The sequence below is a fragment of the Nannobrachium achirus genome (assembly GCF_963921795.1).
Source record: "Nannobrachium achirus genome assembly, chromosome: 14".
Classification (NCBI taxonomy): domain Eukaryota; kingdom Metazoa; phylum Chordata; class Actinopteri; order Myctophiformes; family Myctophidae; genus Nannobrachium; species Nannobrachium achirus.
In genome coordinates this window covers 2,438,035-2,462,536 of record NC_137821.1, presented here as the reverse complement: position 1 = coordinate 2,462,536, position 24,502 = coordinate 2,438,035, and the positions used below count along the sequence as shown (strand labels likewise).

Here is a 24,502-nt window from a genome sequence, read left to right as displayed (position 1 = left end):
TGTAAACAAGCCATATAGTGCTTTCTTTAAATCGTATCTGAGCTGTACTGTCCTGTGCTTTTCCTATGTGAACTGTAATAAACAATAATGTAATCATTCTTCTTATAACTCTATGGTAAAAGTATTTCATAATAAATCAATCAAACTTGAAAATCTGTCCTGATATTGCAGACAGTTATTATCACGATAGTGTTGTCTTCCACTGCAGCAGGGGGCGCTGTGGACTCTGCTGGTACGCTGCCATACAGCTCCAAAGAGGACTCCATATCCCATGATGCACAGCGACGGTCGTTGTTGTTGCCAGGACAACGTCAGCTTCTCCATGAAGCCTCAGAGAGCTGCGTCTGCTATAACAGAACAACACACCTCTGTCTGCATTTAATACGTCATGTTTGATATTATTACGTCATATGTGTTGGTATGACCGAGCAATTCCGTCTGTGAGCGTTGTGTGACGTCAACAAATCCGTAAACAGCCGAACACGTCGCGAGTTTCGAGCTTTTTAGCTTTGTGTTGCTAACGTTGCTAAAGCTGATGTGATCCACACAGGTAGGCTGTGTGTGTGTGTGTGTGTGTGTGTGTGTGTGTGTGTGTGTGTGTGTGTGTGTGCGCGCGCGCGCGCGTGCGTGTGTTAAATAGTCATTGCTATTAATAGTCCAGGGGTCTTTAACGTTTTCAAGCCAAGGACCCCTTAGTTGAGATAGAGATGAAGCAGGGACCCCCACATCCTGTTCATAGATTCCATATTTTTTCCAACCCTAGCGTCCATATTTCTGATGTAGCCAAAAATAGCAGATCTACAAGCTCACAACGCCTTGCTATGCGAGGCTTGTGAAACTATATGGAATCTATGAACAGGTTGTGGGGGTTCATCTCTCTCTCCACTAAAGCCCGTATCAGAGTGTACGGTGGAGAGCTATCCACCGGTGGAAAGCTTTCCACCTCAAGTCAGAAAATAAGTGCAGGACATCATAGTACGCCACGGTGGAGTCCTATTCACCGTGACTGACTAGTCTAGATTGACCAATCAGTGAACGGGGTGTAGAGCCTGTAAAACAGAGAGATGTGTCGGTACTCGCCGTGGAAAGCTCTCCACCGTGAGGAATGATGTAACGTTGTAGTTTCATGACTCAAAAAGACTCGAAAAGACTACACCGCGGTGTAAAGCCTTCCACCGCCCAGGCGACAATGATGCTGGCATGGGGTCCTTGGCCCCTGGTTTAATATAACTGTTGTCAGATGGAGCGTGGTAACTAGGGGTGTAACGATACATTTTAATAGCGATTCGATACATATCACGATACATGGTTGACGATACGATACATGGACGATATTGGTTCATTCATGGCGATACGATACGATTCGATTCAATGATTTAAAATCGATATAGTAACTATTTAGCAAAGAAATACAATCTTTGTGAAAGTGTAGATAGTGCAGATTTTTAAGGGAAACATGTATTATTATGGATATAGATAAGTAAACACAGTGATTATCTGCCAAATACATGGTCATTGTATATTGACAAACCTGCACCTTGACATGAACCCAGCGATTACACACATTTATCCATAGACCAGTGTAGCTATATGGAAAGGAAAAGTAATTAAACCCCTCCTTTTAATTTTTTCTTCTTAAAAATGCTAAATACAATGCACAAGTAGGTAGTATCGATATAATCGATTCTTTGCACTGCCGATTCGATACGATACAAAATAAAACGATACGATTCGATTTTAGCTGTTTTCAGAAGGGGGTTCTGACATTTTTATCTACTTCGATTTTTTAAGTTAAAAACGTTATTTCGATACAGTTACTATATCGTTACACCCCTAGTGGTAACCATAGTAACAGTGTACTCTATTAACTGTATTAACAGATGGAGCGTGGTGGTAAACTGATCTCCAACCAGCCTTATGATGAGAGTGTGGAGGTCCATGATTCTGAGGATGTAGCCAGCATCTACACCCCCACCCCACACACACACATCAAGGTACCATCTACACCCCCACCCCACACACACACACATCAAGGTAACATCTACACCCCCACCCCACACACACACACAGCAAGGTACCATCTACACCCCCACCCCACACACACACACAGCAAGGTACCATCTACACCCCCACCCCACACACACACATCAAGGTACCATCTACACCCCCACCCCACACACACACACACACACACACACACACACACACACACACAGCAAGGTACCATCTACACCCCCACCCCACACACACACACACACAGCAAGGTACCATCTACACCCCCACCCCACACACACACACACACAGCAAGGTACCATCTACACCCCCACCCCACACACACACACACACAGCAAGGTACCATCTACACCCCCACCCCACACACACACACACACACACACACACACACACACACACACACAGCAAGGTACCATCTACACCCCCACCCCACACACACACACACACACACACACACACAGCAAGGTACCATCTACACCCCCACCCCACACACACACATCAAGGTACCATCTACACCCCCACCCCACACACACACACAGCAAGGTACCATCTACACCCCCACCCCACACACACACATCAAGGTACCATCTACACCCCCACCACACACACACACACAGCAAGGTACCATCTACACCCCCACCCCACACACACACACACACACACATCAAGGTACCATCTACACCCCCACCCCACACACACACACACACATCAAGGTACCATCTACACCCCCACCCCACACACACACACATCAAGGTACCATCTACACCCCCACCACACACACACACACATCAAGGTACCATCTACACCCCCACCCCACACACACACACACAGCAAGGTACCATCTACACCCCCACCCCACACACACACAGCAAGGTACCATCTACACCCCCACCCCACACACACAGCAAGGTACCATCTACACCCCCACCCCACACACACACAGCAAGGTACCATCTACAAACCCACCCCACACACACACACACACAGCAAGGTACCATCTACACCCCCACCCCACACACACATCAAGGTACCATCTACACCCCCACCCCACACACACAGCAAGGTACCATCTACACCCCCACCCCACACACACAGCAAGGTACCATCTACACCCCCACCCCACACACACACACACACAGCAAGGTACCATCTACACCCCCACCCCACACACACACACAGCAAGGTACCATCTACACCCCCACCCCACACACACACACATCAAGGTACCATCTACACCCCCACCCCACACACACACACATCAAGGTACCATCTACACCCCCACCCCACACACACACAGCAAGGTACCATCTACACCCCCACCCCACACACACACATCAAGGTACCATCTACACCCCCACCACACACACACACATCAAGGTACCATCTACACCCCCACCCCACACACACACATCAAGGTACCATCTACACCCCCACCACACACACACACATCAAGGTACCATCTACACCCCCACCACACACACACACACAGCAAGGTACCATCTACACCCCCACCCCACACACACACAGCAAGGTACCATCTACACCCCCACCCCACACACACACACACAGCAAGGTACCATCTACACCCCCACCCCACACACACACATCAAGGTACCATCTACACCCCCACCCCACACACACACATCAAGGTACCATCTACACCCCCACCCCACACACACACACAGCAAGGTACCATCTACACACCCCCACCCCACACACACACAGCAAGGTAACACACACACACACACACACACACACACACACACACACACACACACACACACACACACACACACACACACACACACACAGCAAGGTACCATCTACACCCCCACCCCACACACACAGCAAGGTAACACACACACACACACACACACACACACACACACACACACACACTTGTAATGATAATGAATTTTATTTATATAGCACTTTCAAAATAAAGAGCAAGGTTTAAACCAACATACAACATGCAAAAAAACACACAAGGTTACAAACAACACAATCAATGACAGAGTCAGGGATGAAGCTAACCTAAGATGCACCGGCACCGGTGAATTACCTTTTCGAGATCAGTGGGTGTCAGAAATGGCTTTATCTTTGCAATGTTCCTCAGCTGGAAGTAGCATGATTGGACAACTGTTGTAACTTTTTTATTAAATGATAGATCGGCGTCAAAAATCACACCCAAATTACGGGCTGCAGGTGTGATGTTTAAGGAAAGGGGGCCGAGTTGTGAGTGGAGAGAGTGAGATGGTTAAGCTGGGGGACCAAAGAGAATAAGTTCAGATTTAGATTAGTTTAGCTGAAGGAAACTTTGGGTCATCCAGTGTTTTGATGTCGGAGAGGCAGGCAGGCTGGAAGGCCAGACGTAGGAGATGTAGGTGAGGAGGAGGAGTTTAATGATTTGGTTATTACCTGTTCTCTGAGATCAACCTACACCAGAAGAAAGGGCTAAACACATTATTTACTACACCAGTGGTTCTCAACCTGTGGGTCGGGACCCCCAGGGGGGTCCCCGAATTATTTTGGGGGGTCCCCAGATGATTAACTTAATATGCAACATTGTTTTATTCACTCAACAGTAAACCAACCAACATAAAGTTTAAGTGTATAGAGGGTATCTGGACATTTATAAAGTGACAATTTAAGGACTTTTTCATAACTTTAAAATTACAAATTAAACATTGGCCAAATTGTCAGATATTAGAGGCAGAAACTAAAACTTAACTAAACTGTCCCGTCTGGCGTCTCAGACAGGAACCAGCCAGGGCAACAGGAAGGGGCGTGGCCTGATGGCGGAGGCAGCCAATAGCAGCAGCGACGAGTTCGACGAGGAGGAGGAGGGGGAGGAGCAGAAGAAGGCCAAGGAGCCAATGGGACGGCAGCCCCGCGAGGGAGAACCAATGGGACGGCAGCCCCGCCTCCTGAGCCCTAACGAGGGGGCGCGGCCGCAGGTAGGGATGGGCATATCACGATTATCATGACCAAAGAAATCACGATAATCAAAATATCCTCAAAAACTATTATCCTGAGGCAGAACATTTGCCAAAAAATAGCAAATCTACAAGCTCACTTGTGAGATATTTGAGCAATGTTTTGGCAAAGAGATTTGTTAGAGAGTAAAAAAAGACTGTATCAAGTATGTGTATGTATATTATAAGTATCTTTTACAAATTCTAGAGGGTTTAAATCGTACCAGATATGCAGCTCTGCAAATAAAATGTGAATTGATCCCAGTGCATGACGATATCACCATAAATTAAATCTCCACGATACGTTTTTGCAGGAGTAAAGTTCTCAGTCCTGGGGACTGATTTCAGTCTTGAGAATTCCATAGGGTCTGTTTCTGAGATCAGTGCAGATCCACAAAATAAATATAAGGAGGAGGAGTAGCGATGGCCACTGTGTGAATGACAAAGTGGTCAAAAAGTCAAGTGATCTCCAGACCAAAAAGCAGTTTCAAGATGAGCCTTCATTTCAAGATGAGCCTCATCGTCTCCTGTGGCTCTAAGACTGGACAGAACTTCAGAAGATACTTCTATAAAATGAAGCATGGATTGATGCACACACATTCAGTGAAGGCAGTTCACAACTTCAGGGAAACACCCCAAATATTGGTGTGTGCTGCACGCGCCATGTTTTAAGGAATCACATTTAGGAAATGATGTTAATTATGTTTGTCTTCAACCCCTGCATGTCTTCTAGCCTCAGGAGGAGGAAGAGGAGGAGTCTGAGGAGGAAGAGGACTCCTCAGAGGACGAAGACGAGGATGATGAAGATGAGAGAGGGGGCGGGGCTGAGGGAGCGTACCATCCTGGAGACTACGACAACCTGCCGGTGTCTACGGAGATACGAGAACTGTTCCAGTATATCACACGGTAACTAAACCAGGGGTTCCCAAAATATTCATGAGGTGCCTTGAGACATCAGGGCACCTCATGAATATTTTGTTTAATCTAATCTTTAAAATCACACTTGTTCATGGTTTTCACTAGGGCTGGAACCACCCACAACAATAGCTTTAATAGCCTTAACTTCCTCTAGCGTGGCTCTGTGTACCATTCAGGCTTTTGCAAATCCCGCCCCATTCTGCCCTGTTACTATGGTGGGACATTTGACCCTGGGCAGATTGTTTTTATAGTGGCAGTGAATGGGATTTTTTTATTTTTTCATAGCCTCATTACAGCTATATAAAGTACCAAAGGAAAAACATCTAGGTGATATTAATAAAAAGGGAAGACAAAGGTACAGTAGTTACATTGCAAAACAGGGGGTTTCCCCGAAAATATATGTTTTAATTTGTTTAATCCCAGTGGGACAGAATCCTCTTTGCAGATTCTTTTATAGTGGTAGTGGATGGGATTTTTTTTTCTTCATAGCCTCATTACAGCTATATAAAGTACCAAAAAAAACACATCTACGTGATATTAATAAAAAGGAAAGAAAAAGGTACAGTAATTACATAGCAAAACAGTAGTTTTCCCCCGAAAATAAATGTTTTAATTAGTTTAATCCTCTGGATCAGAGATAGAATAGAAATAGAAAGAGAAGCGCATTGCATCTTGGGTAGGAAGAGGACAGAACTATAATGTTTCTCCTCACATAATAGGCTGGCTTTTCGTAATTCTGCCCATTTAAATTATATGTACCCAATCGTGACTCTTAGACCATTGATAAGGTCCATGTGAACTAGTTTGTTGAAGCTTATTCGTTATGATGAGCGAGATCGCTTGCTGTCGCTATCACCTCCCGCGGCCGTACCGGGCGATCTCCGTGTCGCGCAGTGCGGACAGTTGTTGAAAGCCACATTCAATATTCTCCACTGCACAAACTCCACCCCCGATAGCAAAAAGTGAATGGTTTTTTCTGGTTGGCCAGTCAGGGAGTCTCAGGGACCAATCAGAAGGCTGACAAACGGTGAATTGAGAGGGTCTCAGAGTACCTTGGCATCTGGCTGGATGATAAATTGACATTTAACATTCACATTGAAAATCTTGTCACCAAACTGAGACAAAAGATTGGTTTTCTCTATAGAAAGAAGCAAAGGATGCTTTCCTGCATCCTGTAAACTTTTCTCTCTGTGTTAGATTATGGGGATATTATTTATAGGATCACTTCTCCATACATTTTAAAGCGCCTTGACATTGTGTACCATTCTGTATAAGATGGGTCTCTGAGGACAGTTATGGTACTCATCATTGTACACTCTATGAGAACTCAGGCTTATCCTCTCTGTCTGAGATATAAGCACTGGTATCTTTTTTATCTTTAAAGCCATCTCAGGACTGCTCCCCCCTTGTATCTGTTCTTGTTGAATGTGACACCTATTCCATATCAGACCCGCTCAAGCGACTTCCTAAAGTTCTATTTGCCTAAAGGATTGCAAGGGTTGGCCTTGTGCCAACCCTTGGCATGACCTGAGACCACAGTGGCCTTAATGTCCCAGCTGACTGTACCACTTTCTGCTCTGTCTCTGTCTGGTCAATATGTAGACAGTAGACACCAGTGTCTCTGTCTGGTCAATATGTAGACAGTAGACACCAGTGTCTCTGTCTGGTCAATATGTAGACAGTAGACACCAGTGTCTCTGTCTGGTCAATATGTAGACAGTAGACACCAGTGTCTCTTTCTGGTCAATATGTAGACAGTAGACACCAGTGTCTCTTTCTGGTCAATATGTAGACAGTAGACAACAGTGTCTCTTTCTGGTCATGTAGACACCAGTGTCTACATGACCAGTAGACACTCCCCCAAGTCCCGATCTTTAAACCAATCCAGTGACTTGGGGCTGAGCATGGATCAGATTGTAAATACCATCATTTATCTATTTCACTGCATATTAGGTTATCATCCTTGACCCTTAACAAATTCTTTCAGTGGACTAAAATCTAGTTTTATGTGATTGGCATTTGGCCTTTGTGTCCTCACAAAATGGCCAACACCAAAGGCCAAGTGGCCTTGACCCTAAAATGACGAAACGCCAGGCCTGCCATCTCGGCTATATTGCAAATGAGGGCCTGACCCTCAATTATACTCAGAGTTTAAATAAAGGTTATGAATGATACTGACTGACTGATGGACGTACAGTAGCTGCAGGTTTGCATAATAAATGTGATAAATAGTGTACAGTATATTGATCATAATAAAGTCTATATTGTCACAGATATACTCCTCAGATCATAATAAAGTGTACAGGTATATTATTACCGATGCACTCCACAGACAGTGGAGTTGGATCATAATACAGTATATATTATATTATATTATATTATTACAGGTACACTCCTCAGACAGTAGAGTTGGATCATAATAGTGTTATATTATTACAGGTACACTCCTCAGACAGTAGAGTTGGATCATAAAGTATATATTATATTATTACAGGTACACTCCTCAGACAGTAGAGTTGGATCATAAAGTATATATTATATTATTACAGGTACACTCCTCAGACAGTAGAGTTGGATCATAAAGTATATATTATATTATTACAGGTACACCCCTCAGACAGTAGAGTTGGATCATAATAGTGTTATATTATTACAGGTACACTCCTCAGACAGTAGAGTTGGATCATAATAGTGTTATATTATTACAGGTACACTCCTCAGACAGTAGAACTAGATCATAATAGTGTTATATTATTACAGGTACACTCCTCAGACAGTAGAACTAGATCATAATAGTGTTATATTATTACAGGTACACTCCTCAGACAGTAGAACTAGATCATAATAGTGTTATATTATTACAGGTACACTCCTCAGACAGTAGAGTTGGATCATAATAGTGTTATATTATTACAGGTACACTCCTCAGACAGTAGAACTAGATCATAATAGTGTTATATTATTACAGGTACACTCCTCAGACAGTAGAACTAGATCATAATAGTGTTATATTATTACAGGTACACTCCTCAGACAGTAGAGTTGGATCATAATAGTGTTATATTATTACAGGTACACTCCTCAGACAGTAGAGTTGGATCATAATAGTGTTATATTATTACAGGTACACTCCTCAGACAGTAGAGTTGGATCATAATAGTGTTATATTATTACAGGTACACTCCTCAGACAGTAGAGTTGGATCATAATAGTGTTATATTATTACAGGTACACTCCTCAGACAGTAGAGTTGGATCATAATAGTGTTATATTATTACAGGTACACTCCTCAGACAGTAGAGTTGGATCATAATAGTGTTATATTATTACAGGTACACTCCTCAGACAGTAGAGTTGGATCATAAAGTATATATTATATTATTACAGGTACACTCCTCAGACAGTAGAGTTGGATCATAATAGTGTTATATTATTACAGGTACACTCCTCAGACAGTAGAGTTGGATCATAATAGTGTTATATTATTACAGGTACACTCCTCAGACAGTAGAGTTGGATCATAAAGTATATATTATATTATTACAGGTACACCCCTCAGACAGTAGAACTGGATCATAAAGTATATATTATATTATTACAGGTACACTCCTCAGACAGTAGAGTTGGATCATAAAGTATATATTATATTATTACAGGTACACTCCTCAGACAGTAGAGTTGGATCATAATAGTGTTATATTATTACAGGTACACTCCTCAGACAGTAGAGTTGGATCATAAAGTATATATTATATTATTACAGGTACACCCCTCAGACAGTAGAGTTGGATCATAATAGTGTTATATTATTACAGGTACACCCCTCAGACAGTAGAGTTGGATCATAATAGTGTTATATTATTACAGGTACACTCCTCAGACAGTAGAGTTGATCATAATAGTGTTATATTATTACAGGTACACCCCTCAGACAGTAGAGTTGGATCATAATAGTGTTATATTATTACAGGTACACTCCTCAGACCGTAGAGTTGGATCATAATAGTGTTATATTATTACAGGTACACTCCTCAGACAGTAGAGTTGGATCATAATAGTGTTATATTATTACAGGTACACTCCTCAGACAGTAGAGTTGATCATAATAGTGTTATATTATTACAGGTACACTCCTCAGACCGTAGAGTTGGATCATAATAGTGTTATATTATTACAGGTACACTCCTCAGACAGTAGAGTTGGATCATAATAGTGTTATATTATTACAGGTACACTCCTCAGACAGTAGAGTTGGATCATAAAGTATATATTATATTATTACAGGTACACTCCTCAGACAGTAGAGTTGGATCATAATAGTGTTATATTATTACAGGTACACTCCTCAGACAGTAGAGTTGGATCATAAAGTATATATTATATTATTACAGGTACACTCCTCAGACAGTAGAGTTGGATCATAATAGTGTTATATTATTACAGGTACACTCCTCAGACCGTAGAGTTGGATCATAATAGTGTTATATTATTACAGGTACACTCCTCAGACAGTAGAGTTGGATCATAATAGTGTTATATTATTACAGGTACACTCCTCAGACAGTAGAGTTGGATCATAATAGTGTTATATTATTACAGGTACACTCCTCAGACAGTAGAGTTGGATCATAAAGTATATATTATATTATTACAGGTACACTCCTCAGACAGTAGAGTTGGATCATAAAGTATATATTATATTATTACAGGTACACTCCTCAGACAGTAGAGTTGGATCATAAAGTATATATTATATTATTACAGGTACACTCCTCAGACAGTAGAGTTGGATCATAATAGTGTTATATTATTACAGGTACACTCCTCAGACAGTAGAGTTGGATCATAAAGTATATATTATATTATTACAGGTACACTCCTCAGACAGTAGAGTTGGATCATAATAGTGTTATATTATTACAGGTACACTCCTCAGACAGTAGAGTTGGATCATAATAGTGTTATATTATTACAGGTACACTCCTCAGACAGTAGAGTTGGATCATAAAGTATATATTATATTATTACAGGTACACCCCTCAGACAGTAGAGTTGGATCATAATAGTGTTATATTATTACAGGTACACCCCTCAGACAGTAGAGTTGGATCATAATAGTGTTATATTATTACAGGTACACTCCTCAGACAGTAGAGTTGGATCATAATAGTGTTATATTATTACAGGTACACTCCTCAGACAGTAGAGTTGGATCATAATAGTGTTATATTATTACAGGTACACCCCTCAGACAGTAGAGTTGGATCATAATAGTGTTATATTATTACAGGTACACTCCTCAGACCGTAGAGTTGGATCATAATAGTGTTATATTATTACAGGTACACTCCTCAGACAGTAGAGTTGGATCATAATAGTGTTATATTATTACAGGTACACTCCTCAGACAGTAGAGTTGGATCATAATAGTGTTATATTATTACAGGTACACTCCTCAGACAGTAGAGTTGGATCATAATAGTGTTATATTATTACAGGTACACTCCTCAGACAGTAGAGTTGGATCATAATAGTGTTATATTATTACAGGTACACTCCTCAGACAGTAGAGTTGGATCATAAAGTATATATTATATTATTACAGGTACACTCCTCAGACAGTAGAGTTGGATCATAATAGTGTTATATTATTACAGGTACACTCCTCAGACAGTAGAGTTGGATCATAATAGTGTTATATTATTACAGGTACACTCCTCAGACAGTAGAGTTGGATCATAATAGTGTTATATTATTACAGGTACACTCCTCAGACAGTAGAGTTGGATCATAATAGTGTTATATTATTACAGGTACACTCCTCAGACAGTAGAGTTGGATCATAATAGTGTTATATTATTACAGGTACACTCCTCAGACAGTAGAGTTGGATCATAATAGTGTTATATTATTACAGGTACACTCCTCAGACAGTAGAGTTGGATCATAATACAGTATATATTATATTATATTATTACAGGTACACCCCTCAGACAGTAGAGTTGGATCATAATAGTGTTATATTATTACAGGTACACTCCTCAGACAGTAGAGTTGGATCATAAAGTATATATTATATTATTACAGGTACACTCCTCAGACAGTAGAGTTGGATCATAATAGTGTTATATTATTACAGGTACACTCCTCAGACAGTAGAGTTGGATCATAAAGTATATATTATATTATTACAGGTACACTCCTCAGACAGTAGAGTTGGATCATAATAGTGTTATATTATTACAGGTACACTCCTCAGACCGTAGAGTTGGATCATAATAGTGTTATATTATTACAGGTACACTCCTCAGACAGTAGAGTTGGATCATAATAGTGTTATATTATTACAGGTACACTCCTCAGACAGTAGAGTTGGATCATAATAGTGTTATATTATTACAGGTACACTCCTCAGACAGTAGAGTTGGATCATAATAGTGTTATATTATTACAGGTACACTCCTCAGACAGTAGAGTTGGATCATAATAGTGTTATATTATTACAGGTACACTCCTCAGACAGTAGAGTTGGATCATAAAGTATATATTATATTATTACAGGTACACTCCTCAGACAGTAGAGTTGGATCATAATAGTGTTATATTATTACAGGTACACTCCTCAGACAGTAGAGTTGGATCATAATAGTGTTATATTATTACAGGTACACTCCTCAGACAGTAGAGTTGGATCATAAAGTATATATTATATTATTACAGGTACACTCCTCAGACAGTAGAGTTGGATCATAAAGTATATATTATATTATTACAGGTACACTCCTCAGACAGTAGAGTTGGATCATAATAGTGTTATATTATTACAGGTACACTCCTCAGACAGTAGAGTTGGATCATAAAGTATATATTATATTATTACAGGTACACTCCTCAGACAGTAGAGTTGGATCATAATAGTGTTATATTATTACAGGTACACTCCTCAGACAGTAGAGTTGGATCATAATAGTGTTATATTATTACAGGTACACTCCTCAGACAGTAGAGTTGGATCATAAAGTATATATTATATTATTACAGGTACACCCCTCAGACAGTAGAGTTGGATCATAATAGTGTTATATTATTACAGGTACACCCCTCAGACAGTAGAGTTGGATCATAATAGTGTTATATTATTACAGGTACACTCCTCAGACAGTAGAGTTGGATCATAATAGTGTTATATTATTACAGGTACACTCCTCAGACAGTAGAGTTGGATCATAATAGTGTTATATTATTACAGGTACACTCCTCAGACAGTAGAGTTGGATCATAATAGTGTTATATTATTACAGGTACACTCCTCAGACAGTAGAGTTGGATCATAATAGTGTTATATTATTACAGGTACACTCCTCAGACCGTAGAGTTGGATCATAATAGTGTTATATTATTACAGGTACACTCCTCAGACAGTAGAGTTGGATCATAATAGTGTTATATTATTACAGGTACACTCCTCAGACAGTAGAGTTGGATCATAATAGTGTTATATTATTACAGGTACACTCCTCAGACAGTAGAGTTGGATCATAATAGTGTTATATTATTACAGGTACACTCCTCAGACAGTAGAGTTGGATCATAATAGTGTTATATTATTACAGGTACACTCCTCAGACAGTAGAGTTGGATCATAATAGTGTTATATTATTACAGGTACACTCCTCAGACAGTAGAGTTGGATCATAAAGTATATATTATATTATTACAGGTACACTCCTCAGACAGTAGAGTTGGATCATAAAGTATATATTATATTATTACAGGTACACTCCTCAGACAGTAGAGTTGGATCATAATAGTGTTATATTATTACAGGTACACTCCTCAGACAGTAGAGTTGGATCATAAAGTATATATTATATTATTACAGGTACACTCCTCAGACAGTAGAGTTGGATCATAATAGTGTTATATTATTACAGGTACACTCCTCAGACAGTAGAGTTGGATCATAATAGTGTTATATTATTACAGGTACACTCCTCAGACAGTAGAGTTGGATCATAATAGTGTTATATTATTACAGGTACACTCCTCAGACAGTAGAGTTGGATCATAATAGTGTTATATTATTACAGGTACACTCCTCAGACAGTAGAGTTGGATCATAATAGTGTTATATTATTACAGGTACACTCCTCAGACAGTAGAGTTGGATCATAATAGTGTTATATTATTACAGGTACACTCCTCAGACAGTAGAGTTGGATCATAATAGTGTTATATTATTACAGGTACACTCCTCAGACAGTAGAGTTGGATCATAATAGTGTTATATTATTACAGGTACACTCCTCAGACAGTAGAGTTGGATCATAATAGTGTTATATTATTACAGGTACACTCCTCAGACAGTAGAGTTGGATCATAATAGTGTTATATTATTACAGGTACACTCCTCAGACAGTAGAGTGGATCATAATAGTGTTATATTATTACAGGTACACTCCTCAGACAGTAGAGTTGGATCATAATAGTGTTATATTATTACAGGTACACTCCTCAGACCGTAGAGTTGGATCATAATAGTGTTATATTATTACAGGTACACTCCTCAGACAGTAGAGTTGGATCATAAAGTATATATTATATTATTACAGGTACACTCCTCAGACCGTAGAGTTGGATCATAATAGTGTTATATTATTACAGGTACACTCCTCAGACAGTAGAGTTGGATCATAATAGTGTTATATTATTACAGGTACACTCCTCAGACAGTAGAGTTGGATCATAAAGTATATATTATATTATTACAGGTACACTCCTCAGACAGTAGAGTTGGATCATAATAGTGTTATATTATTACAGGTACACTCCTCAGACAGTAGAGTTGGATCATAAAGTATATATTATATTATTACAGGTACACTCCTCAGACAGTAGAGTTGGATCATAATAGTGTTATATTATTACAGGTACACCCCTCAGACAGTAGAGTTGGATCATAATAGTGTTATATTATTACAGGTACACTCCTCAGACAGTAGAGTTGATCATAATAGTGTTATATTATTACAGGTACACTCCTCAGACAGTAGAGTTGGATCATAATAGTGTTATATTATTACAGGTACACTCCTCAGACAGTAGAGTTGGATCATAATAGTGTTATATTATTACAGGTACACTCCTCAGACAGTAGAGTTGGATCATAATAGTGTTATATTATTACAGGTACACTCCTCAGACAGTAGAGTTGGATCATAATAGTGTTATATTATTACAGGTACACTCCTCAGACCGTAGAGTTGGATCATAATAGTGTTATATTATTACAGGTACACTCCTCAGACAGTAGAGTTGGATCATAATAGTGTTATATTATTACAGGTACACTCCTCAGACAGTAGAGTTGGATCATAAAGTATATATTATATTATTACAGGTACACTCCTCAGACAGTAGAGTTGGATCATAATAGTGTTATATTATTACAGGTACACTCCTCAGACAGTAGAGTTGGATCATAATAGTGTTATATTATTACAGGTACACTCCTCAGACAGTAGAGTTGGATCATAAAGTATATATTATATTATTACAGGTACACCCCTCAGACAGTAGAGTTGGATCATAATAGTGTTATATTATTACAGGTACACTCCTCAGACAGTAGAGTTGGATCATAATAGTGTTATATTATTACAGGTACACTCCTCAGACAGTAGAGTTGGATCATAAAGTATATATTATATTATTACAGGTACACTCCTCAGACAGTAGAGTGGATCATAATAGTGTTATATTATTACAGGTACACTCCTCAGACAGTAGAGTTGGATCATAAAGTATATATTATATTATTACAGGTACACTCCTCAGACAGTAGAGTTGGATCATAATAGTGTTATATTATTACAGGTACACCCCTCAGACAGTAGAGTTGGATCATAATAGTGTTATATTATTACAGGTACACTCCTCAGACAGTAGAGTTGGATCATAATAGTGTTATATTATTACAGGTACACTCCTCAGACAGTAGAACTGGATCATACAGTAATACAGTATATATTATATTACAGGTACACCCCACAGACAGTAGAGTTGGATCACAAGCTGAAGCCGTTCATTCCAGACTTCATCCCAGCCGTGGGAGACATCGATGCCTTCATCAAGGTAAACAACCTGCGTAACCGTGGTAACCAACATGTTGTCATCATTAGTGGATGTCTGGGGTTGCTTTGGTTCACAGCGCTGCACATTACAACACATACATTTATGATTTAATTATACCATTCATTGGCATTGAACACAAACCATGTTGGATAGAATTGTGATACCATCTGTGTGCTCAAGCCGGGCAGGGAGGGATGGTGATATTGGGGAGGCAGTGGCTCAGGGGTAGACAAACCGTCATTAGAACACGGAGGGTTCCCGGTTTGATCCCGGGCTCCCCCAGAGTTAGTGTGGAAGAGTCCTTGAGCAAGACTCTGAACCCCTAACTGCTCCTGGTGAGCAGGTTGGTGCCAAGCATGGTTTCCTCTGACGTGTGTGTGTGCATGGGTGAATGTATTGTAATGAATGTGTGTGTGTGTGAATGGGTGAATGTAATGAATGTGTGTGTGCGTGATTCTTTGGGTGATGACGTCATCAAGAAGTGAATATTCTCCGTTGGCTTCCATGCATTGCTCTGCACTAAAACCGCTTTTATCACAGAATCTTTCTCGTCCAGATCGTTGAGAAACGCTGTTTGTCACCGTCCCGTATCTAAGCGACGGACAGCCGTGGTAATGTTTTTTTTTGTTTGTTTTTTCGTGTGAAAGAAAACATCTTGATCGATATGACAACATAGTGAATTTCCACACCATGGACTCATGATCGTGGCTTCCGTGGGTCTTCAAAATAAAGCGCAGTCAATGGCAGCACACTGTATCTAAATGATTCATTAAGCATAGAAAGTGTTAATTGGCATAACGAGAGGAGAAAAAGGGGTAGAAAGAAAAAAATAATTGTGATACAATCTGAGACATTTGTCTCTCTCTCTCTCTCTCTCTCTCTCTCTCTCTCTCTCTCTCTCTCTCTGTCTCTCTCTCTCTCTCTCTCTCTCTCTCTGTCTCTCTGTCTCTCTCTCTCTCTCTCTGTGTCTCTCTCTCTCTCTCTCTCTCTCTCTCTCTCTCTCTCTCTCTGTGTGTCTCTATGTCTCTCTCCCAGGTTCCCAGACCAGATGGAGTGACAGACAGTCTGGGTCTGCTGGTTTTGGATGAACCGTGTGTAAAACAGTCTGACCCTACGGTGCTGTCACTGTGGCTGAGTGAGGACACCAAGACACACAACAACACACAGGTACACACACCAAGACACACAACAACACACAGGTACATACACACACACACACACACACACACATGTCATCATCATATATACCCTTTATATAGAAAAGGGACAGACCGACATTTGCTTATGTAGGCCTACCCATTTCATGGGTCTGGCAAATATAATGTTCTTATACTAGTGCTTTCTACTGGTGCTGGCAGGCCTTTTATAGTACAATTGGAATGAAGACGCAGGCTGTATAAAATTTGTCATCATGCACTTTGGACACCCCTGGTCTAAACATATATGATCTGATGATTATTCAAGTTTCTTTATTAGGCTAAACCCCTTGACATCTCAACGCGTGCTACTATTAACGCGTGCGTGTGTGCGTGCGTGCGTGCGTCATATGATATATTAAAGGATTTAATGCTGTGATGTTTGTCAGGGTTCGTAATGTTATTGTATGTGTGTTGTTTTTGTTCTGTCCATGCTATTTGTCTTGTCTTCTCTGTATACATGTAACAGTTGTAACATGTATTTATGAGGGGGCCCCAACATAAATACATGTTACAACTGTTGTGTGTCTCGCTCCGCTCCCCGCACCGCTCGCGCTCCACTCCGCTCGTATGCCCTATAATATATCATATGACACATTGAGAAACATGTTGTTATGGTCAAGACAGTGAATGCAAAATCTGTACATTGAAACTACAGGTATAAACATTATAGGATACCAGGTCAACAATGGCCTGGTATCAGTACATGTAACATGATATCTACATTATATTTAAACTGAGGCTGAAGAGGTGACTGGGAGTGAGGCTGCAGTTCCAACTGCAGTGGGGAGTCAGAAGGGAGAAGTGTCTACTCTAAGGCAATGTTTCTCAACCTTTTTTCTGCATGGGCACACTTTTCATATCCCAAGAATCCATGGTCACACCAACATAATATGAGGGTGTAAATATCCTCACTGTTGGGAAGAAACCTTGTGTCTCCCAAGTTTCAAATGTGTACGTTTCTTCACAAAGTAAAGCCTTGCTTCATCATACAAGGCTGTCGCACAACAGTAGTGAAAACAGCAGATCTACAAGCACACAACACCTCGCACCGCGAGGCGTAGATCGGCTGTAGATCAGCTGTAGATCGGCTGTTTTCACTAGTTTAAATCATTTTTAGAATGATAAATACAATACTGGCTTTCAAGTAGTTTCAAGGGGCACACTTGACCCTTCTCAGGGGCACACCAAAGGTCCCCAGGCACAGTGGTTGAGAAACACTGCTCTAGAGCATTGTTTCTCAAACTTTCAAATCTCAAGGTCTCCCCTTAACTCTCCCCCTTAGGGTTCATTTGGTTCCATTCGTACACTGTCAGAGTTACAGACTTGTATGGGTCCATTTAGACCCACAGAGTCCCTGGAATCCACTTTGAAAACCACTGGAGGACGTGTGGAGAATACAGAATGTTTTCTAGGTTCCATGTGATTTAATAAAGGTGTTTTAAAAGGGTCTCCCTCTCCCCCCTTTCTCTCCCCTCTCCCTCTCCCTCTCCCTCTCCCTCTCCCTCTCTCTCTCTCTCTCTCTCTCTCTCAGTTAAAGAAGGTGTCCAGTGTGTCCAACGCCCAGAAGAACCCCAGGGCTGTGGACAGCTGGATGGACAGCATCTCTGAGCTGCACAGATCCAAACCTCCAGCCACGGTTCATTACAGGTGTGTACCTACACTACTAACCACAGATCCAAGCCCCCTCCCACCGTGCACTACAGGTGTGTAGCTACCAGGGCAGGAATTTAATGGAGGCCATGAAGGCCATGGCCTTAATGCCCCTCAAACCGACGGCATGACCTGAGGCCACAGTGGCCTTAATGCCCCAACTGACTGTACCACTTTCTGCTCTGTCTCTTTCTAGTCAATATGTAGACAGTAGACACTCTGTCTGGTCAATATGTAGACAGTAGACACCAGTGGTCAATATGTAGACAGTAGACACCAGTATCTCTTTCTGGTCATGTAGACACCAGTGTCTTTTGTAGAGATTCTGAAATGTTAACTCCCCCGAGTCCCCATCTTTAAACCAATCCAGTGATTTGATTGGTGCAGGGCTTAGCATAGATCAGATTGTAAATACCATCATTTATCTATTTCACTGCAGATTAGGTTATCATCCCTAACCTTTACATTCTTCCAATGGACTAAAATTTGGTTTTATCTGATGGCCTTCCTGCCCTGGTATTTGGCCTTTGTGCCCTCAAAATGAAGAAATTCCAGGCCTGGTAGCTACTATTAACCACAGATCCAAGCCCCCAGCCACCGTGCACTACAGGTGTGTAGCTACAGTACCTCTATCGGCTTTGATCGGTATCGGCTTTGCCGATCTACAAGCTAGATCATCTATTTTCACAATATTTATCTGTGGGACTGAATGTAACCTCAGCTTCAACTCCTACAAGTTAAATTGGATACTTAAGGAGCCTGCAATCTCCTATGTTTATACTTAATATACAAGTCAATACATGTCAATGTTTTGTAAGAAGACTCATTAACTATGTAAATGCTGCTAGTGTAAAAAACATCACAAGGATGCAACTGGGACGTATCATCAGTGATGTAGCCTGGGGTCGACGGGTGTTTCGGGTCTCGCAACATCATACACCCTCGCCCAGGTGACCCAGCCGGGGTTGATCAAGTCCCAACTTACGTCCCAGTAGCTATCCACGATCCGTCCTATTAGGGAAAGACAGGGTCACTCAATGTGCTGCACCGGAACTACTCTGCCGGGATTGGGGGTACTATTCTGGCGCGTGGAAGAACTAGGCTCTATGGGTTGACTCCTGGCCGGGCTCCTCCTACGTCTCACCAGGTCCTCTCCTGCTCTCACCAGGTTCAGAACCTGTGCATTGCACCAGACCCCAATCCAAACATTCCATTCAGCTGCTGCAGTTGAATGGCCCTCCTAAAGGCCTCACCGTGGATTTGTTGGGCTTACAGTAACACACTAAATAGAATATAATTTATGGATTTGACGCTGTGATCGGGAATATCAGTATCGGCAGATACTGATTCCAGTTGATCGGTGATCGGTATCGGCCCCAAAGATTGGAGCAATTGGAGCATCTCTATGTTTACAATGAAGATAGCAGGCAGCATCAGGAGAGAGAAATTGGCGTTTTCCTGCAAAATTTTACATGAGAGCCAATGCAGATCTTTTTTTTTTTTTTTTTATTACCCGGCTTGGTTGAATGCTTGATTCTGATTGGTCAAGCGCTGAAATCAGAGGTCTGATATTCCCTGATAACAGACCGCTGCCTAATCAAAGACTCAGAACACCTGCTGCAGTCAAGCTGCACTGTGTGCATCTTGTGCTGTATCCAACATGTCTACCATGTAAACAAACACACAGCGTATCCAACATGTCAGCCATGTAAACAAACACACAGCGTATCCAACATGTCAGCCATGTAAACAAACACACAGCGTATCCAACATGTCAGCCATGTAAACAAACACACAGCGTATCCAACATGTCAGCCATGTAAACAACCACACAGCGACATTTACAACTAAACGTTGCTCTCAAGAATGTTTTTTAAAAATATTTTAAGCGAGAAATAGACAACACAGTATCAAAAAATGGATTCTATCTAATCAGCACTTCCTTGTTTTCCAAGGCGACCGTGTCGCGCTGGGAGGACGCCCAGCGCAACACTTGTGGAACACTTCCAGCCGTCTGTAAACAAGGAAATACTTTGTTTTGTTTTTAGTTTTTAGTCAAATTATTAATTTTATTTAGTAGCCGGGGTAATAAGCGGGATAATGAATGGCTCCTTGGTGAATGACGATAGATAACATCCCTTCAGCCTGATAAGGGGAGTTATCAGGCCGTCGGTCTGTTATATATCCTCATTCACCAAGGAGCCATTCATTATCCCTTACATATCCGGCTCTACTTTTTGAGCAGATAAACAGCAGCATAATGTTGGATTAAATGAGGCCGTGAGGATCGGCCGCGGTTAGGATTTTTCATTTCCGTGTGAAAATAACATGGACTTGATCGTGGCTTCCGGGGCTCTTCATAATAAAGCGCAGTGAATGGTGGTGCTCTGTAGCCAAATAATCACCAAAATAATGGCATCCCAAGTGTTAAAGGGTTTAAATAAGGTGTGGTTGTGTTTCCCTCCCTCCAGTCGCACCATGCCAGACATCGACAGCTTAATGGTAAAACCTCCACCGGCTGTCAGTCAGTCAGTCAGTCACACGTCACACTTTTGCCCTGCTCATATCTCTGCAACCGTTGCCCCGATCCATGCCAGATTTTGCACACACACTCCTTGCCTGCCAAACCACAACCTCAATTCTCATATGCCCCTCTTCTAGCGCCACCATGAGGCCGATTCCTGCAAAACATTTTTGGACACTGCTCCTACACATTTTGCCGTAAAATCACACTGCGACCTGATGGTCACTTATCTCCCGATTAGGGAGTCTTACTGGTATTGATTGTATTAACCGATTTAGTGCCATTCCCGAGATATCTCGCGAAATTCCCTTTGATGTTTCCCTACCGGGTACATGCGCGGAAGGTCCCGAGACGATCTCCCTCGCTGATTTATCATCATCACGGATCCACAAGCACAAAATAGTAATCCCATAACATTGAGGCTGACGGGGAATCTCATCTTTAATGTCCATTATCTCAAAACAACACTTTCAAAGCGAGGATGGAGGCAGATGCTCGCTTATATAACACATGTTGAAAAGCACCGATCCGATCCGCCATTACACCACGTAAACAATGATCGATTCCGGTGAAGGACGTGATGACGTCAGACCAAAAGTGTTTACGCTATGGACTTCTGGCCTTCAAAATAAGACAACGCTAGTGAATGCAGCCTGAGGGAGGCATCGTGGACATTTTAATCCGTTAATTTCTGGGGCACAAAATGGGTTTAATGGTATTAATGTTGTTAAATAAGGTGTGTTTCCCTCCCCCCAGTCGCTCCATGCCAGACATCGACAGCCTGATGGTATTAATGGTGTTAATGGTGTTAATGGTGTTAATGGTGTTAATGGTATTAATGGTTGTGTTTCCCCCCAGTCGCTCCATGCCAGACATCGACAGCCTAATGCAGGAATGGCCCCCCCTGGTGGAGGACTTGCTGAACAGCGTGGGGCTCCCGGGGGCCGACCTGCAGTGTGATCTCAAAGACTACGTGGACGTGGTCTGTGCTCTGCTGGACATACCGATCTATAAGAACAGAGTGCAGAGTCTGCATGTCCTGTTCACCTTGTACCAGGAGTTTAAGAACTCTCACCACTTCAAACACACTCTGCCTGGAGTTTAACCCATTTAGGACGGGGTACACATCATTGTGTATCATTATTTTATGCTTTAACTATTGAAAAATAGCAGATATACAAGCTCACAACGCGGCACTGAGTGCCGCGCTGCGAGCTTGTAGATCTGCTACTTTTGAAAAATCGTGAAAATTTGAATTTTGACTCGATTCTAGAAGTGTCTTTTCAATCCTTCTAAGATGTTTTGAAAAAAAAAACTATGTTTCTTTGTCAGCAATCTGGCCAGCCATCGTCAAAGAAAAGGTCCTTTTCACTTAAATGGAGCTCAGTTAGTCTGTTCTTGAGAGACTACTATGTCAGTGGTTCTCAAACCTTTTCATGTGAAAAATGATATGTATTTAGCCATGGACCCGCATCTCAAAATATCTAGTTCCAGGGACCACCCAGAAGCAAAATTTTAGTTACAAATGTTCGCTTTGAAAATACATCTATGCAAAGATTTATTGGGGAACCCTGCGCTACACCCTCCGATGGCTGCCCATCTCCTCCTCCTGGCCAACCAAGCTGTGCGCTGCACTGTGACCCCTCTTCTCCACACGTTGGTCCTGGCTTGATGTGTTTTGGCCTCAAACAAACACACTGTCACACCAGGAGTTCACCCTCTGCCCGGAGTTTAAAGGACAACTGTTGTTTTACAACAAGGGTTCATATTGTAGATTTTTATTAGAGAAAAGAAAAGATGAGTGTTAAAATGTTTTCATTTACTGCTTCATATTGTTTTATAGTGATTTTAATGATTTGATTTCAGTGGGTGGGGGCATGTGCACAAGTGGCTAAATATGTATTTTTAGACACAATAAATAAGCCCATTCCCAAGATGCATCACAATCTTTCATGGGCAGATGTGACTTACGTTTATGGGGGCTGGTAGTTTTAGTACTGTAAATAGTAATAAAGAAATCCCTGGCTTATTGTGTCTAAAAAGACATATTTTGCCACTTGTACGCATGCACCAAACCACAGAAATCAAAATCTCTAAAAACTATATAAATCAGTAAATGAACACATTTTAACACTCATCTTTTGTTTTCTCTGATTACAATCTAAAATGTGAACCCTTGTTCAACAAAGGTGTCCTTTAAGAACCGTCCCCATTTCAAACACAACGTCACACTGGGCATTCTACCTCGACCAGGAGTTTAAGAACTCCCCAAATACCGGTATGAGACATCTGCAGTCGTTGCTCTGTTCATATCATCGCTGTCCGGCCAAAACCAACGAACTCCATTATTCAGGTTTGTGATTATTATTTCTTCTTCATAAATCAGGGATATTGAACACCCTTTACATCTGTGTGTTGGATAACACAATAATGAACCGTTGAAAAGTAGTAAAAAGCCCTACGGTTAAAACCGCCTAACTCCACTTGAGTGGATGTTTTTTACGTTTTCTGCAAAATGAACATTTTGGAGTTGTCAGGTTGTGGCCTGACAGCAGATACAGTGGCACCTGTTTTCATCCATGCTTCACCCCTTATCCTTAAACTTCTGACTTTTTGAAAAACATGTTTAAATAGTTCAAATAGCTGATCTACAAGCTCACAATGTGTTGATGTGAATTGGCTATTTTAGGTATTTTAAAATGTTTTTTTTTTTCTTTCTTTTTTTACATAGTAAAAAAGGCAAAGAAGTTTACAGATAAGGGGAAAGGCATGGTATGTTCCTTGATACCCAAATGCACAATGCAACGTGACAAAACCATTCCAGAACAGTTAGTGAAACAGTTGTTCTCACGCTCATGGACTTCACTATGTTAAAGTCTTCATAGTGTGAGTATCTTTCTGTGTGGTTGTATATGTTCAGTTTCTTTTTGATTGATTGAATACTTTATTAAAACTTTGCTAATAAGCCCTATTCACAGCCCGCCCACTCAGCATCCCCCTGGTGCTGAAGTCATGTTTTGAAGGGTAAAACCCTGCTAAAAGCCCATAGTTAACACAGAAATCGCTAATTTAATGCAATTTCCGAATAC

At 41.1% G+C, this 24,502-nt stretch overlaps 1 protein-coding gene across 1 annotated transcript; it reads left to right on the top strand.

Moving 5' to 3' along the window:
- The first annotated feature begins 364 nt into the window (after window positions 1-364).
- On the top strand, window positions 365-22,682 carry ift46 (intraflagellar transport 46 homolog (Chlamydomonas)). The gene is made up of 8 exons (XM_080741294.1): window positions 365-550; window positions 1,881-1,994; window positions 4,770-4,970; window positions 5,722-5,894; window positions 15,947-16,040; window positions 17,076-17,207; window positions 18,771-18,886; window positions 22,272-22,682. The coding sequence occupies exons 2-8, from the start codon at window positions 1,881-1,883 to the stop codon at window positions 22,516-22,518; spliced, it is 1,077 nt and encodes a 358-aa protein (XP_080597420.1). The 5' UTR covers window positions 365-550; the 3' UTR covers window positions 22,519-22,682.
- The last annotated feature ends 1,820 nt before the right edge of the window (window positions 22,683-24,502 follow it).

Bases quoted from the DNA above. Each gene is read 5' to 3' on its own strand.
- ift46 (XM_080741294.1), top strand. From the start codon at position 1,881: ATGGAGCGTGGTGGTAAACTGATCTCCAACCAGCCTTATGATGAGAGT. The intron at 4,971-5,721 runs GTAGGGATGGGC...CATGTCTTCTAG, and splicing joins ACGAGGGGGCGCGGCCGCAG to CCTCAGGAGGAGGAAGAGGA. The intron at 16,041-17,075 runs GTAAACAACCTG...TCTCTCTCCCAG, and splicing joins ACATCGATGCCTTCATCAAG to GTTCCCAGACCAGATGGAGT.